The following is a 17,673-nucleotide window of genomic DNA, read 5'->3' as shown; positions in this document are numbered from 1 at the left end:
AACATTCATTGCAAGTACCAGTATACCAAGATGGCAAGAGTATTGTTACTTTATTGATTGCCATAAACATGAGTACATCAACAATATTTCAAAGGTCTTATATAAGGTCGGTTGGTTGGGAAAACTAACCGACACATTCCCTCACTTCCTAACTACCCAAACCCCACAAGCTTAACTAGTTCTAATTACAATATTACTTTATTACGAACTACACAACTGTTTCTTTTAGAAACATCATCTTTGTAAATCTATATAAGGAGCTTTTATTTCCTCTATTTAACAGAACATCAATTTACCATAACAACAATTAGAAGCTTGGTATTTGGTCATGCTTGCTATAACTTCATGCAAAGTTTCCAAGGAAAGAAGCATGACACAAGCCACCTATTAACTAACATCCAAGCACTGCTTAAGAGCTTCTTTTAAGCTAAAAGAGGCTCTTGGGTTTTGAAGGCATTGGGGAACTCTAAGAAATGATTATCAAATTTACATATGGCCTTGATCTTTAGAATTGAATTCCCTACCCTTAAGGCCTGAAAAAAGTCTTTAAAGACTCGTCGCCAACCTTCGGGTGAAACCATGTAATTCAGATTTGTTATCATGTCCTTCAACATCGTGGCCTGTCACTCAAATTAGTTATTCCTAAACCACTAACTCGTAACGAGGCTTAGGGGCAAACCCAAACCTAACCGATATATATATGAACTACATACTTGACTAACAAATTTGCTCCATTGCATACTCAAAACAAACATTGATATGACATCATACTATTGATTGTTTTTTGAGAAAAATCCATGCTACCAGTGGAGAAATGGCTCCAAGACCAGTTTCATTTTGCATAGGGTCGTTTTAGGGTTTGGTTGGCATTTTTGCTAGCTATGAGACCAATTTCATTTAGCACAAGGGCAGATTTAAAAGCTTCAGTCAGCAGTATTGCTACCGGTGGAACCAATTTATCAGTGTCGAGGGATTTGTTACTTTTCGTGGGTTCATGTATGTGGGCTTCTAGGCACTTCTGCAGGGGATTTTATCTTTGTAGACAAGAAATATGTGCCTCCAATAGGCTGACAAGCAATTCCCAGGTGTGCCTATTTCCTCTTCTCGCATTTGGTCCTACACTTTTTTTCATGTTTTCTTTGGTACATTTTATGGCGTTGGTAAACACGCAATAGAAAAACAAACAATATCATTTATCAAGAATGGTCATGAGATTCCTATGCACATTGAGACTAATCATATGGGACAAGTAAAAATCGCATCACAAGGCAACACAGGCAAATATGTTTGGGTCAATGTCAAGCATTTTAAAGTTATTCTAAAACGAAGACTTGCCCGCATGAAACGGTCAAATGAAAAGAAAAAAAGGTTTCAAAAGGTTTCCAAATAGAAAATAAGGCAAAAGTGTGGCTTTGAGAAAGGTGCTACTTCTCATATAGGCAATCTTGTATGTGGCAATAGTAGCTTAGTAGGCCCGGTTATGTACAGCCCTACATCTACTCCTCTCACTTGGTGTCGGGAGCTATATGTGCAAGAGCTACTTATGGCCAAGGAGAGGCTTGAACATGTTAGAATTAGTAATCTTTCCTTGGTTGTATTTATTTATTATATGGGATAAACCAAGGTATCCCTTATGTTGTTTGTTCTCTAGTCCACACATAGAGAACATATCATTTTCTTGTCCTATTGTCCATGTGTAAGGACAACTCATTTTGTAATTCCTTTATTAAAGAAAAAAGTTATTCTTCCTTAAGAGGATCTTGACACTTTGCACACACTTATTATGAATGTGGCATTTATAGAAATGAGAGTTACGCATGCAACCACATGCAACTCCTTTCTCATCTCTATAAAAGAAATGCTTCTTTCTCATTCTTTCTAGAATTTCTACACATCATCTTGATGTTATTGTAATGAGTTTTTTGCTCCACCTTCTTTCTCTCTCCTTTTCTTAGGCCTCTTTTGCCTTCCATTCATAATACTCACAAGGGGTTTTCTTTGCTTTCCCCTTTCAAAATCTATCTCCTTTGTTTCTCTTCATTGGTGTACTCTTGGATCTTGGTTATTTCATGGTAACATTTTTTTCACTTGTCTCACTTAGATTAATTTGGTTTCCTTGCTCTTCATTATCTTTTCTTATAGAACACTTGGAGGTGAATATGCAAGAGAAAGACCTCAAAATGCATGTGCTAACCGCAACAAATAAATCTCTAACAGACAATAACAATGCTCTAAAAGCACACTTTATTGTTGAAACAAACACTTTTGGCTGGAAAGCTTGAATGCAAAGTAACGAGATTTGGACCCGGCTCGGACTCAACAAGGGTAACTCGACTCATGACCCGGTTCGAACTCGCCAGTGACTCTACAATGATTCAGCAAAGTGACAAAACCCTTAAAATTTAGAGATATTTTAGGATTTAAAGAACATTCCATGCACCCATTATTGAATAAAGCTCAAAGACACAATAACATCATGAAATAGAAGGTAATTTGATCACATACATCGATTACATAAGTAAAAAGGTAAATTACTAAATAGTAGCTTAAGGAAATAGAAAACATAGATATATAAAATCCATGAAACCCATCAAAATGTATATCAAATATATGAAATTCATCACATCAATAGTCATCATCAAATGTTCCAATCATATGTTAAGTTAAACAAAAAGTTAAAACAAGACTATAGCCATGGCTCCTAGTCCTCATCCTCATCCTTGTCGTCATCCTCATCCTCATCCTCAGCATCAGTATAATCTATAATATGCCTCTTAGTAAGGCGTCTAAAGTAGGTCTTGGATGACTGATTAGCCATAGCCTCTGTCTGTGAGGTGCCTCTAGGATCAAGTGTAGTCTCTGCCAATGCCTATGAGGTGCCACTAGGATCAACTATAGTTCTCTGCTCCTCTGCTGCCATAGCCACAGCCTCAGCCTCTCTATCTGCCACGTCAACCCACTCTAGGTCCTCATCATCAAAGACAAGATCAATAGCCTCAATGATCCACTCAAACTTTAGATCAACCTCCTCTAGAGTAATCGGAAAGGTGTCACTATACAAAATCTCCATGGTCCTAATGCACTGGTTGTAATGCACAAACACTAGTTTATTCATTTTCTCCACAGACAACCTGTTGCTCCAGTTGCGCTCACATCCAGAAGCGCTACATGGCTAGCTCAATATGCAGATGGCAATTTGTTAAAGGTTTTTGGTTGAAGGCCCAAAAATTTGCCACCATCTATCTGAATTTTGAAAAAAGGAAAAGAAAAAAATATTAGTCGCATTTCAACCTTTAAAGCTAGAAAGTTAGAAACTAGATAATATATATGTGCATCGATGCATGTTGTATGAGGCTTAAGCTGCAATTTTTACCTGGCTGCAATTTTGTACGACCTTCTTTGCAAATTTGACCTGAAAAAATGAGCCCTGTTGCCTTATTATAGGCATGCATCTCAAGCAATATATTTGTGGGATTAGTGGCCATCTTCGATATCATAGTGTATAGGCCACTAAGCACCTCCTCATCTGCCTTGAAATCATCACGGAAGCAGTATGCCGGATTGAGGTAATAGGCTGCTACATGGATGGGTCTATGAAGCTGATTTTGCCATCTCCTATCAATTATGTCCCAAATAGGGCCATACTTGTCCTCAACTCCTACATATTTGGCTCTAATAGCCTCCTTGGCCCTATCCATGCCCTCATATATGTAGCCCATAGTGGGCTTCTCCCCATCAACAAGTCATAGGAAGGCTACAAGGGGCTCAGTGATCTACAAAACAATTAAACAAAAAAACAATTTAGTGAATGATGAAACTTTGCAAAGTTGCACAATGAAAATAAAACAAAAAAATGTATGAGATAAACTAATTTATAAATTTTAAGACTTAAGCTTTTAATATTTAAATTACCTCCACAATCTCCTTACATGGCTCCCAAAAACCTTCATCATAAATTCATTTTGTTGCATCTATCCCTGCAAGGGTGCTGGCAAAGGACAAGGATCTCCTTACATGGCTCCCAAAAACCTTCTTCATCATAAATGCATTTTGTTGCATCTATCCCTACAGGGGTGGTGGCGAAGGACGAGGAAATCTCCTTACATGGCTCCCAAAAACCTTTTTCATCATAAATGCATTTTGTTGCATCTATTCTTGCAGGGGTGGTGGCAAAAGACGAGGAAGTCCATTGTGGACCAATAAACATGCACCTCAAAAGTAACCTTGAACTCAACAAGGATTTTAGTGTGATAAAATTAGAGGCAAATCTTGTGATACTGGGACGAGCCAACTCCTTTCCCTCTGTGTATTCCCTCATAGTGTTGAGGACCAAGGCATGATCATAGATGAACTTGCAAAGAATTTTAGCCTTATCAACACATGATTTCACCCATTCAATCTTGCCAGTATCCTCCAACATGAGGTCGAGGCAATGGGCCGCACATGGAGTTGAAAAGATCCTTGGGTGTCTCTCCATCAAAAGTTTTCCTAAAGCAATTTTAAATTCGTTAGTAAACAATTAAAAATTTATGTGTAAAAAAACTTTTGATTTTCAAACTTTAATGAAAAACTAAAATAAAAAATTTAGAAACTTAAAAGTTAAAATTTTACCTACAGCAACAAAATTAGTTGCATTATCAGTCACCACCTAGACAACATTCTCTTTCCCCACCTCCCTTATGACCTCCTCAATAGCCTCACATAAGTATTTTGCATTTTTGACATGTAAGGAAGCATTTATAGACTTCAAAAACATGGTGGATCCTGAAAGTGATAATAAAACAAAATAATTATCATTGAACAATCAATATAACAAAATTTTAGTTATTCAATAATACATTAAATTTTAGACTTTGAGAACTAGAGCATGATGAATTACCTCCGCTAGAAACAAGAAAATTTAGGAGAGTCTTATTCCTCCTATCTGTCCATCCATCTGTCACAATGTACACCCCCTTTGGCTCCAAATCTTTCTATGGTCCTCCAATTCAAGTTTCATTTCCTCAACCATTTCTAGTAAGAGGGGGACACTCAACTCACCTTTAGTGGGAGCTTTAAACCCCGTACCACTGATGGAAACCGCATCAATCATCCCCTGCCAATAAGGAGTCCTGTTATATTTATAAAAATATTTTAATTAGCATATTTCAACGTCAAGTTAAAATTATAAAATTTCATTTTCAAAGTTGAATTTAAAAAATTAAAAGTAAAACTTAAAACAATCAAATATAAATGAAGTTGAACTACCCGGCAGCTATAAATGGAATTTTGCAAAAAAAACCAATACTTGAAAATTGCTCTTTTTCTAGCTTCATGGATCTCCCTATTCCAGCCCAATCTCTCAAGTGAGGGTTGTGCACCAGGAGTGGAACGTGGTACAAAAAAATTGTCCAACCTAGAGTTTCTGACTCTAAGACGAAAGGTAGTACCAGTACTACTATCAAGAGCAGCACCACTAGCAGTGTCAGGAATAGATATAGAAGCACTAGCACTAGCAGAAGCACTAGAATGATAGGGGGGTAGGAAAGAACCTTCTCCAACACAACCTATTAAACCTAGGGGTGTAAAACTAGATACAGAAGCAATTCCAGATGAGAGTGGATGGGAAGTGGAACCAATCTAAGCTAACTCTGCTAATTGTTTTTGTCTTAATTCCTTTTCTTGTTCATATTTTTTTAAGGCAACATAACAAAAATGTTTAGCCTCAACAATTGCAACTTTACAAGGCTCAACATCATGACCACGTATACCAACGATATGGTATTTCAATCTATTTATCCCCCCACTATTAATGGTCTTACAAAATAAGTATTTTGTTTGAGTTCTACCTCTACCCGGAAAGTCTATGGTGTACTTCCAGCACTCATCTTTTTTATTGCCTTTAGAGAGCTTGGGTTTTTTACCTAGAGAAGCCATATGAGTAAGGAAAAATGTCAAGGTTGCTGCACCAAGACATTTTAGACCAAAAATTACCATTTAAACATTGTATTCTATGAATATTTAAAGTAAAACAAAACCCATGAACATAAAGATAAAATTCATCCAAAAAACCCATACGCATAGAGAAAAAAATCATCTAAACCCAAAAATCAACTCTTAACTCTTTGAAATGAGTTGATAAGTGTTGAGAAGAGCTCCTATAAACTCCTTGATGATCTAAATACAAGTATATAGCTACTCTAATGTTACAAATGCAAGTTTTTCTCCTCTTCCTTCCAGCTGGTTGCAAAACAATGACACTCTATTTCCCTTTCTTACTCTCTCTTTCTTTCTTTTTCTCACAATAGAGTGCTATGAAAGCCCTTTTAAGGTTATAAGGAAAAGAAAGACAAAAAGAATGTATATATAAAAAAGCAACCATTTTTAAATTTTTTTCCCAACTCCAACCACTCAACCGCGGCCAAGTCACGACCTGACTCGTGAGTCAAGTGAGTTGGGCGAGTCGCTTGACTTGACTCGGCGAGCCAATGTCACAAGTCAAATTGACCCGGTGAGCATAACTCAACTCGCCCGAATCGCAGCGAGTCTCGTTACTCTACTTGAATGGCAAAGCATGAAGGATGAATGGCAAAAAATGGAGGAATAGCAAAATTCAAAAGTTTCATTGACGGCAAACAAAGTGACAACAAATACTAAGACATCTCACAATAAGGAGAAGCTGATATTTCACAATGGTCCACTAGGCAATAGAAAGGTTGAAGAGGGCAAAAAGAGTTTCTCTGATGTTACTAAAACATGGGATAAAGATAGCAGATATACCGATAGGGCAAAATATGGAAGCAAATAATCATATGAATAATACATGTGATAGGGAAGCCAAGGAAAGGCAAATCAAGGCACCCAATATTGTCATCAAATGAGTAAAAGACTATGGTGAATGGGGAACACAATTTGGAGTTAACGAGGGGCTTGTTAAAGGAAGTGTTGCTTTGGCAAGGCCAAATCTACAAAGCTTGGAGGGTTGGCAAGTTTTCAGATGAAAGAGATAGGCCCATTGAGGTGGTTATGCCTAATATTCATGACAAGCAAAATCTTTTGAGCAAAAAACAGCTTTTGAAGGGTTCCCGCTTCTTTTTAGGGGAGGATCTAACTATGAGACATCAAGAAGGGAGAAGGGTGGCAGTAGCAAAAATCAAAACAGCTAGAGATGAACGCAAAAGAGCTTGGTTGTACAAGGAAAAAGCAGTTATTGCCCACTTTGGTCACATTTCAAATGATGAGCAGCAAGGGGGCAGCAAAAACTTGGCAAACAACTCCTCATTAGGCAAATATGAATCAAGATCAGTTTCCATTTCTATGGATAAAAACTTAGTTTTGAATATGCCATATCAAAACAAGTAGTAATCAAGTTCAACCCAGGCCTCTCTAACTGTAGTTTGTTGGAATTGCAGGGGTTATTCTTGGAGGCTTGGGCCTGGGTTGGGACCTATTGTGGAAGGGAATGACATTATCTGTCTCACAGAGACACATGAACATGAAAGATGTAAGACTCTATTGTTTGAAGGCTAGTGGAAGGCAACAGTGTGGAATGAGGCAGCGAGTAATGGTAAGGGTCATGGAAGCATAATGGTTCTAGTAAAAGGAAAGGAAGGACGTATCATTCAATTGGAAAAGGAAGACATTAACAAACAGTTTGTATGGTTCAAAATCAGGGAAAATAAGAGTCTTCTTAGGATCGCAGCCTGCTACTTTGCCCCGCGGGTTTCCAAAATCTATAAGAAGTGCGGTTTAGATCACGAAGAGCCCTATGCTGCTCTACAGAAGGATGTTGTTGTGTTCTCGCAGCAGGGAGATGTTCTTGTTGTTGGAGATTTCAATCCTAGAACAACAAATGGCCAAGCTAGCATTTTCAGCTACAATGCAAACAACAATCCTATTTGGCTCACGGAAAAGAGTAAACACCAATTGGAAGGAGTATCAAATGATACTGAAGGCTACAATTATTTTGGGGACAAATTGATTACCCTATTTGGTACTTTTGATTTAATAATTTGCAATGGTGTGGCTAGATGGACACAGTCGGGCAGTTTCACTTGCAATACTACAATGGTCCAAGTGTGGTGGATTATGGTATATGTTCACATAATTTCTATAAGAGAATCAAGGAAGTTATGATTGGGGAACACATATGGGATCTTAAATCAGACAGTAGACCGCTGCACATAAAATTGATGTGGAAGAAGGACAACCAACTTGGGACAAAAAGCCAATGCTCTCAACAACCGCCTTCACAAAGCAGAATTTTTTTTACCTCAGAAAACAGGGACATCTTCAACACTACACTTAAAAGACTATATAAGGAGGAGGACATGCATGTGCATGAGGTCAATAGCAATACATTATCAAATGTCATACACAAGGCACTTTCCAAGTGCAAAATATCAAACCAAAGAAACTCTGAAACAAATTGTTTTCTAGCTAATGCTTGATTTGATAAGGAATGCAAACTGGCTGGGAGAAAATTAAGCGAGTCCAATCAAACAAGCCTTGACATTAAAGTATACCACCAGATCCTAAAGAAGAAAAAAAAAAATTTATGATCACAAGGAGAGAAGAACTTATCTTTCTTGTTAAAATAATCCCAATCTATTTTGGAGAGAACTACAACCAAGAAAAAACGAACTGAAAATATTATTACAGCCACTCAATGATCTGAGTATGCTAGGAAACTTTATGAAAAAGAGGATGTGATGGAACCGCCACCTTTGGTCAACAATATGAATGACCTTTTCATTGTGCAAGAGGTTAGATGGGTATCAAGAAGTTAGGTACCGGTAAAGAAAAAGACTTGGTGGAACTTCAAGCAGAGTATCTCAAGTGGGGCATGAAAACTATTGCACCACACATTACGGAAATCTTAAACAATATCAGCCAACATGGGTTCCCTAGAGATTGGACAATTAGTCTTGCTATACCCCTTTATAAGAGTGGTGATGTTAATAATCCCTCCAATTACAGGACTATAATGATCAACCCTCTATTTGCAAAACTTTTTGACAACATGATAGAAAACAAAATCAGCAAATGGGCTAAGGAAAATCATAAGCATGCAAAAGGGCAAGTTGGTTTTCGGCCAAAGCACTCAACTGTTGATCATTGTATCATCTTGAGGCACATTATCGAAAAAGCATGGGATGAAGTTTTCTGTTGCTTTGTTGACTTTAAAAAGGCTTTCGACACTGTTGCTAGAGATAAGCTTTGGCTTAGGATGGAAGAATTGGGGAGCCTTGCGAATCTTAGAGCGGCTGTTCATAGGATGCATGAAGAGGTGAAAGTCAAAATCAAAACTTCATATGGCGTTTCAGAGTGTTTTAGAAGTGATATAGGGGTCAAGCAAGGCTATCCTCTTCCGCCCACTCTATTTGGCCTTCATATCAACAAACTTGAAGATGGTTAGACATGCAAAATGGGGATGGTATCCAATTTCGTGAATTTCTAATAAGGCTGCTCTTGCATGCGGACAATCTCATTTTGGTTGTCAAATCTGCTCGTGGTTTGCATGAACATTTACTCTCGCTTGAGCACTTTTGTAAAATGGTAGGGATGCAAGTCAATATCAGTAAGACAAAAGTCATGATCTAAGCTAGGAAGTTTGTAGAAAGAAAAGAGTTCTAGAAGGATCGAAGGCACTTTATGCACTTCAAAATAGATGTCGTGATGCTGAGGTTTGGGATTGGAAAACTACTCAAATTTTTTTGGGCTTCTTGTGTTACCAGTTGTTCTTTATGGATGTGAAGTTTGGGCCAACAACACTTCAGCCTCACAATGGAAACTGTTAGAAGTTGTAATCTTTCCTTGGTGTATTTATAAACCAAGGTTAGAACTCCTTTCTTTATTGTTGTAATATATTAGGATATAAGCCAAGGTATCCTAATATATTTCTTTTTTGTCCTTTTTCCACTACATCTTATTTTGTCATCTAATGGAATATGTGAGGACAAATATTTATTGTAATTTCTAATTTTAGATTATTCCTCCTTAAGAGGAATCTCACACTTGGCCTCACACACTTATGAATGGTGGCATTCATAGACATGGGAGTTACATTCTAACTCCTCTCTCTCATCTCTATTTAAGAGATGACCCTCTTCTCTCATTAAACAATGAGGGTTCTTCCTCTTCTCAAGTATTGTATGAGCCGTAGCTCTCTTGCTCTCTCTCTCTTTCTTCTTAGGCTTTTCATGCCTCATTCATAATGTCACAAGGGGTTTTCTTTGCTTTCCCCTTTCCAAATATCTTGTCTCATGGTGTTGGAGCTTGAAGCTTTCTCTCTCCTATTTTATGGTAATATCTTTTCATGCATTTACTCACTTAGATTCTTTCCTGGTATTGCTTATTTACATATTTCTTTCTCCATTTCTAACATGGTATCAGAGCAATTTAATCTTTGTTTTGAGTGTTTGCATGAAGGTACGATTCGAAGGAGACTCTTAAGAGAGATTTCACTAATTTCTCATTTAATCTTCTTAAGATGGAAGAAATTGAATTTTTTTTTGAGTTTGGCTGGTTTACCGCCAAACCTGATTAACTTCTATTTGCTCTAATTTGTGCAGGTTACTTCTTATTTTTTATTAGTTTTCATCTCACGCCTTTGGCAGGCTTGCCGCCAAAAGGGTTTTCCTATCTAGATATCAATTTTTTTTTACTCTTGTTAATAGCAAATCAAAACATTTCTTTGTGCCTCTATAAAACAAAGGAATTGTTCATTTTTTTTCAATTTGAGTCATTTGGAGCTCTCTTTAAGAAATTGCTCTTTTTCTAAATCATTCTGAAATTTTGTAAAATGGGTGTGAGAATAGTGAAGTCTTTATGTGTAAAATCTAGTGACAGTTGTCTCAAATCATTAGTAAGAGCAGCAGGACCGCAGTAGAAAACCCCGACTCTGGCATTTTTATGCTTTAGAGCAATACTCTTGAAGACATTTCTCCAATCGGGCTTGGCAAAGTGTGTGCGAACTCTGGTTCCAGAAACAATATCAACACCATGCTTGGCATGATTTAGAGCTTGCAACACAGCAATCAATGCTGACCGAGCATCACCCTCTTCATAAACACTTGTGCAATAGTTATGCAGCTCAATTATTCCCTTCTGGTCTATTTCTGCCACTTCATTCATTATTCCTTTAAACCATTCAAATGATCCTTGCTCTCTAGTGACCCAGTAGAAGCAAGCACGGGCTGTATTGAAAGGTTTCTTCTTCTATCTCCCAGTATTCTCCAGACCTCTTTCTTCTTTAGATACTTTCATGTGATTAACAATGTCCTTGAGAATGCTATTAAATGGAGTAGCTCCAATCCCAAGTCCAACAAGAAGCAAGACGTCATATTTTTTGTAATCTTGAGCCGGTGCTCCGTAAGGCCCGTCAATGAGCAACTTTGGGAACCTTTGGTTGTATTCTCCATGCATGAGATCAGCTCTCAACAGACCACTTTTCCCAGTCATGGGAGGCTCACATACCTCTGCAAAGACATTTTTAAGTTCCCGAGTCCAATCACCCAATGTACGAATATGAACACTCAAGTAGTCATCTCCTGGGGCTGATGTTATGGAGAATGGATGCCATTCAAATGGTGATACGATAGGGCAATTGACAAACATGTATTGACCACTCTTGTATCTGAATCCTTGAGGCTTTGACATGTGAAGTGTCAAGACATTGCCTGGATATATGGCTACCTTGATTATTTTCACAGGTTTTGAGCCAGATCTGAAAGCCCTCAGAATTCGCTCCCCTCCATACAACAACACAGGAATTGCAAAATTCATCCATGTCGTTTTCGAGTACCATTCATGTGTGAGGTACAGAGAAGTTCCATGAACGATCAAGAGAATGTAAACAATCACAAACAAATGGTGTGAATACCAAAAAGCGTTGAATCCGGTGAGCCTCTGCAATGGTTTGGGAAGTGTTTTCCGAGAAGGATACTCGGCTCTGGGTCTCGGCACGGAACCCACAGATATTATTGGAGAATCATTTTCAAGAGAGAGCTCACCGCTGCTGTGTCTCTAGTTGTGAGGATTCTTCTTCCCTATTTCATTGGTGAGTTTATCTATCAAATTTGGTGGTTTACACAAGATTCAGTTAAACTGCCATTTATTGAGGATACAATGTTTATCCAATTTATCTTGTTTGGGACTGGCTTGCTCTCCTGGCTCTACCGGATGAGTCTATTCCTTATTATCTGTGTTCTGTTTCGGCTTATGTGTTCTCTCATGCTTAGTCGATTTGAGGACTATAGTAGCCTTTTCAAAGGCGTGCCTAATGTTTCGATCATTTTAAAGGAGCATATGAGCATTCGTCAGCAAAAGTCCCGCCATTCTTGAGATTGCCATTGCCATTACCTTACCTATTTTTTTCCTTGTCGTTGAGAACTTATGGCAGGTTTTTTTTAGCTAGGTATGATTTTATTTGGTTTCGTCAGTCTATTCCTGAAATCTATTATTTTTAGTAACGTTTTCTTGTCTTTTCATGCAAGATTCTTTTTTCTTTTTTGAGCTCTTGACAGAGGCATCATTTTCTTTTATCATTGCCTTTTGTCAACCTATTTTTGGCATGAAATCATTCATTGTCAGACAAGTGCAATATTCTATTTTAAATCTCTCTTACTCATTACAAGCTTTTATTCAAACTTTTTTTAGAAAAGTTTTTTTAACTCTTTTTAGTATATTCTTATCTGCCAGATCTGACCTCTATCATTAATTACTAAGTTTTTTTAGTTATATCTTTCTTAATGTTTTATTTCAAAAAAAATTCTTTTTGAATCACTTCCAATCTTGAAGGCATAGTATGAGAAAAATGGGGAGATCTTTTTGCCCCATGACTTTATGTTCTTATTACTTTGAGGTTATATTTTTGAACCAAGGTAAATCTTGTGACTTTTTATTGTGACTTTCCAAAATATTAAGTATGGAAAGGTGATTATTTTCTTTAACCAATCTATTTTCGTATATTTATTTGAGTATATATGGGGGCCCACATATATGCCCAGATAAATATATAATTTATGACTAATATTTCAGAAATTAATATATACCTTTGCAAAATGAATTAAATACTCATGTTTACACTCAATGGAGTTTTATACCTGATATCTATATTTAGTTGATCTTCCTTAAATCATTTTACTTAATTAGATTATGAGTAATCTTACACTATTGCCTTCATTATTTAATGATTTGATTTTATTGATCTATCTGCACGTGGTTGCAGTCTTATGCTTTTATAGCATCGTTCCATGCCCATGTTGGCACTTTATGGTTTTTGATATACATGATTTAAATGATATTTTTTGAGTTGCATAGGGAGCCAATTTTTTCAAGGATAACTATGTAGGTCCCCTCAGTATAACTGATACATAGTTTCCTTATCTAGCCCATGGAGTATCCCTCCATCCTATATTGGTATGCACTCATTTTTTATAGAGTTTCCCTCCATGTTGTTCCATTTTGTTCCTCAATGAAGAGGATACTATTATTGGAGTTTTCCCTCCAAATTCAGGTGATTTGATCTAATTTGAAGGCAATATGTTGTTATATCCTCATAATCCATTCTTTTGATTATCCTAACACAAATCATGATTATTCTACTTTGATCAGCATGTCTCTCCTTTTTACTTTATTTTCATATATTAATGTGATAATGATCTGCATACATTATTGCTTAGATCATGAGTCATGCATGTTATGGAGGCACGCCCCCATTAGCTTGCAGTGGGATGATTCATTAAGTGGACTGTCTATATCCACGTGATTGATGCAAGATTGATGCAAGTATCATTAGTTGGCCTTGTCTGTGGTCATTTGTACATTAGTATAATATACTTTTCATGAGAGCATTGATCAAGCTTTTTACTCAATTTGTCCTTGTTGACAATTTTTTGAGCATATACTTTATCTTGATATCAGGTTATCTCCATTGTTTTGTGGTAACATGTTTTACTCATTGTTTCTCTATGAGAGTTTTATTATCCTTATTCAAAAGGATTTCGAATTTGCATATATGATGGCATTCTACTTGTGGATATTTGTCTTGTTGTTCTTTTTTCCAGGTGATCCATCAAGGAACCTTCTTGGTTTTCCACATATGAAGAGGTGTCTATGCTTCCACTTGATCACATTGAAAGGACTCATGTACTTCTCTTGGATCTACAAATGTTCCATATGGCTTACTTCATATTGAAGATTAAGTTGCAGATTTTTGTAAATTATGGGTTTAATACCCTTTGATGTAATTACCTCAAGTAAAGATTAAAGGGGGGTGTTAGAAGTTGTAATCTTTCCTTGGTGTATTTATAAACCAAGGTTAGAACTCCTTTCTTTATTGTTGTAATATATTAGGATATAAGCCAAGGTATCCTAATATATTTCTTTTTTGTCCTTTTTCCACTACATCTTATTTTGTCATCTAGTGGAATATGTGAGGACAAATATTTATTGTAATTTCTAATTTTAGATTATTCCTCCTTAAGAGGAATCTCACACTTGGCCTCAAACACTTATGAATGGTGGCATTCATAGACATGGGAGTTACATTCTAACTCCTCTCTCTCATCTCTATTTAAGAGATGACCCTCTTCTCTCATTAAACAATGAGGGTTCTTCCTCTTCTCAAGTATTGTATGAGCCATAGCTCTCTTGCTCTCTCTCTCTTTCTTCTTAGGCTTTTCATGCCTCATTCATAATGTCACAAGGGGTTTTCTTTGCTTTCCCCTTTCCAAATATCTTGTCTCATGGTGTTGGAGCTTGAAGCTTTCTCTCTCCTATTTTATGGTAATATCTTTTCATGCATTTACTCACTTAGATTCTTTCCTGGTATTGCTTATTTACATATTTCTTTCTCCATTTCTAACAGAAACAAATTGAGAGGATTCAAAAGTGATGGATCACAAACAAGTTTAAAATCAAAAGTATTGTTTCATATGATATCATGCTTAGTAAAGTGGGCGCTGCTCCTATCGAGGCTCTTGCTATGGTTCACCTCATTAGCTATCTTAAAAGAGCTGAAAACATACGTGTCAGTACGTGGCCTAAAGTGGTATTTGATGATATTTTGTGCAAACATAAAAAGGCATGGATGCAACAAAACATAAGTGGATGAACATATGGAATATCCATTTTAATATGTGTCCCGCAAACAATAAAGAAATAAAGGCATTTGATTTGGAGAAATTCTATAAGAAGATTTGGGGAAGTGGGCTTGGAAGGAAAATGGCTTATTACATTAGGGAGTTCAATCCTATTTGTGACCAACTCCAAAAGGCATGCATAGAGGCCAACATTTATTAGAGAACTAAAACTCTTATTGTTCAGCTTAGAACCAACACCCGCCAGCTTAGATGTGAGACTGGGAGATGGAAGAGGCCAAAAAAGCCTTGGGAAGAGAAAGTTTGCATATATTGTAATTCTGGGAAGGTGGAAACTGAACAACACTTTATTTCGAAGTGTGATGCATACAGAGACAACAGGGTCAAATTTGTGGATACTATATCTGACAGCTCTTGGTTTGATCTATTCAGCAAGAAGAACATTGAGCAGTTAGGTGGGCTCATCATCAGCTTACAAAAAGAGAACTGAATTACTAAAGTCGGTTTAGTGGTTAGAGTGTCCCATGGGATTTAGCCTGGTGAACGTTAAAATTCCATCTATCTATCTTGATTCATTGTTTCAGGGGACAAAAAGATGCAATAATTTGCAGAATTAAAAAGAATCTAGGGTTCCAAGAAAAGAGCATTTAGTATTATTTCCTCTCAGAATTAAAAGGCCGGAAATTAAAATGTACCGTGTCTTCGGCGCAATGATGACATGACAAGCAACTGTCACTGAGAAGCGCTTCGACTTCGCCTTCGCCCTCCAAAGTGAAGCGTGAGCGTAAACTCGACTGAGTAGGACCACCTGACGCCAAATTTTCAACATCTCCTGCCAGATGATTTTCTGAAAGCCCTTTCATTACTATTCTGCACAAAATATGTTGGTTCTTGCGAGAATTTATGGGATTTTCAAACTCTGGGAGAATCGCAGCTCAATTGGACGAGAAACGTAGACAATTTGTTTATGACCAAATTTAGGACGCGAAACAGAAGAAATTATTTCTTAGAAGCAGCAAATATATATATTTATAACATAAAATTAAAGTGAATTAAGGACTGAATTGCAGCTGTGACTGTTTGATTCGAAGTCGTCATTTAATGGAATCTGTTTTATACACAATGTTGTCTGATAAGGATCAGTCGCCAATTATTAGTTCGGAAACTAATGGAATCCAAGTTTCATATTAGTTTCACCTTCTAAAAATTTCATTAATATACTAATGTTTGCAAAAGATTTATTAATTTGCATGATTTTTCAAAATTGAAAAATACAATTTTTTTAAAACTTTATTGGCTTATGAAAAAGACAATGAAAAAATTCAATTTTTCTCAACAAAAATACAACTAATTTTTCTAACATCTCTATTATTGCAAGCATTAATTACAACTTTATATTTTGTAATTTGTATAATGCTATTCAAATATAGATATTTTAATCAAATATAGACATTTTAACTCTTTTAAATTGTCAATTTTCAAAATTTGTTTTTATATAGTTTAATTTCATATTTATTTTAGTTTTAATTTATATATAAGTTTACATTAGAATTTTATTATTATTATTTTTTACATATCTAAACCAATGCTTTTAATAGATTTTCTTTTATTTTTTATTTTTATATATAATTTTATTAGATTATATATAATTAGTTGATAAATATCTTTTTTGGTATGATAAATGTTCTTCAGGATGTTATTTAATTTTAATTTAGAATGATACTATAATGTTTATTTATATATTATTTTACTATTTTAATTAATATATATCATTACAGTTATATAATTTAATAACATACTAACTATACTCTGTAATTTAATTTAGTTTAGCACTATAATATTATATTTTTCATTATTATTTATTTGTTATTTTATTAAATTAAATACATTATATTTTAACCAAAACCTACTTCAATCAACCATAAAATCATGAAAGCAGGAACTTTGGCGCATGCGCCCCTTGTTATTATTATTATTATTATGTTGGACGTGACTTTCTTAAATCAATATGTAATGAATAATTTTGTTTTAATACAACCATTTTTAAATTAATTTTTTTTATTGACAAGAACATTGTAAGAATCTAGTGTTAATTTCAATTGTATACATATATTTATAGTAATTTAAAAGTTATGATGAAATCAATTTAATTTTGAATTAGTTTTAAAAATATTATGTTTTTTCATAGAAGTAATAAGAAGACTCTAGAGTTAATTTCAACTATATTTATATTTGTATTAATTTAAAAATTATGATGAAATAAATTTTATTTTATTTTTATTTTTTTTAATTATAGAATTATTAATTTCAAACTATAAATCTATCTTAAGCAATGGGTTTAAACTTAGAATAATTATTATTATTTGTTGATAATAATTATTAATATATGTTAATCTCAAGTATACTCAAATTCAAGAGTTCTAAATGTTGTTTGATTAGTTATAATTATATAGTTTTGATTAAAAAAATATTGTTATTTTTAGTAGGATATTTTATTTTATTTTTAATCTATTATAATTATAATGCATTTTAACTATTTATGTCTTCTTTTAAAATTATAAATTATAAATTAAAAGATATTCGAATTAAT

The 17,673-nt window shown here is 35.3% G+C and overlaps 1 protein-coding gene and 2 pseudogenes across 12 annotated transcripts in view; all 3 read right to left on the bottom strand.

Annotated features, from left to right (window-relative positions):
• Positions 1–16,172, bottom strand: part of ACD5 (Diacylglycerol kinase family protein) — a 156,641-nt gene extending 140,469 nt beyond the window's left edge. For 2 of the 11 annotated variants that reach the window (XM_089786334.1, XM_089786340.1), the window contains exons 1-3: positions 15,779–15,915; positions 4,880–5,111; positions 4,612–4,764 (exon numbers count right to left, since the gene is read on the bottom strand). Coding sequence is in view for 3 of the 11 variants with exons in the window: in XM_089786333.1 (XP_089642459.1) it covers positions 15,779–15,946 (168 nt within the window). In the remaining 8 variants the exon portion in view is untranslated. Of the gene's footprint in view, positions 1–3,373; positions 3,395–4,611; positions 4,765–4,879; positions 5,112–15,778 lie in introns of those variants that run through there. The other 9 variants (XR_016352591.1, XM_089786333.1, XM_089786337.1 and 6 more) reach the window with 7 other exon arrangements.
• On the bottom strand, positions 10,744–11,115 carry LOC149550770 (respiratory burst oxidase homolog protein D pseudogene; annotated as a pseudogene).
• LOC149550769 (respiratory burst oxidase homolog protein C pseudogene) lies at positions 11,115–11,766 on the bottom strand (annotated as a pseudogene). Its single transcript, XR_016352593.1, has one exon. The product of XR_016352593.1 is annotated as a respiratory burst oxidase homolog protein C pseudogene (transcript).
• Positions 16,173–17,673: the final 1,501 nt, after the last annotated feature.

Source organism: Cupressus sempervirens, chromosome 6 (genome assembly GCF_028749045.1).
Source record: "Cupressus sempervirens isolate cs-2001-9-10 chromosome 6, ASM2874904v1, whole genome shotgun sequence".
NCBI classification, from domain to species: domain Eukaryota; kingdom Viridiplantae; phylum Streptophyta; class Pinopsida; order Cupressales; family Cupressaceae; genus Cupressus; species Cupressus sempervirens.
The sequence above is the reverse complement of the archived record's forward strand: the minus strand, read 5'-3'. Positions and strand labels throughout refer to the sequence as shown.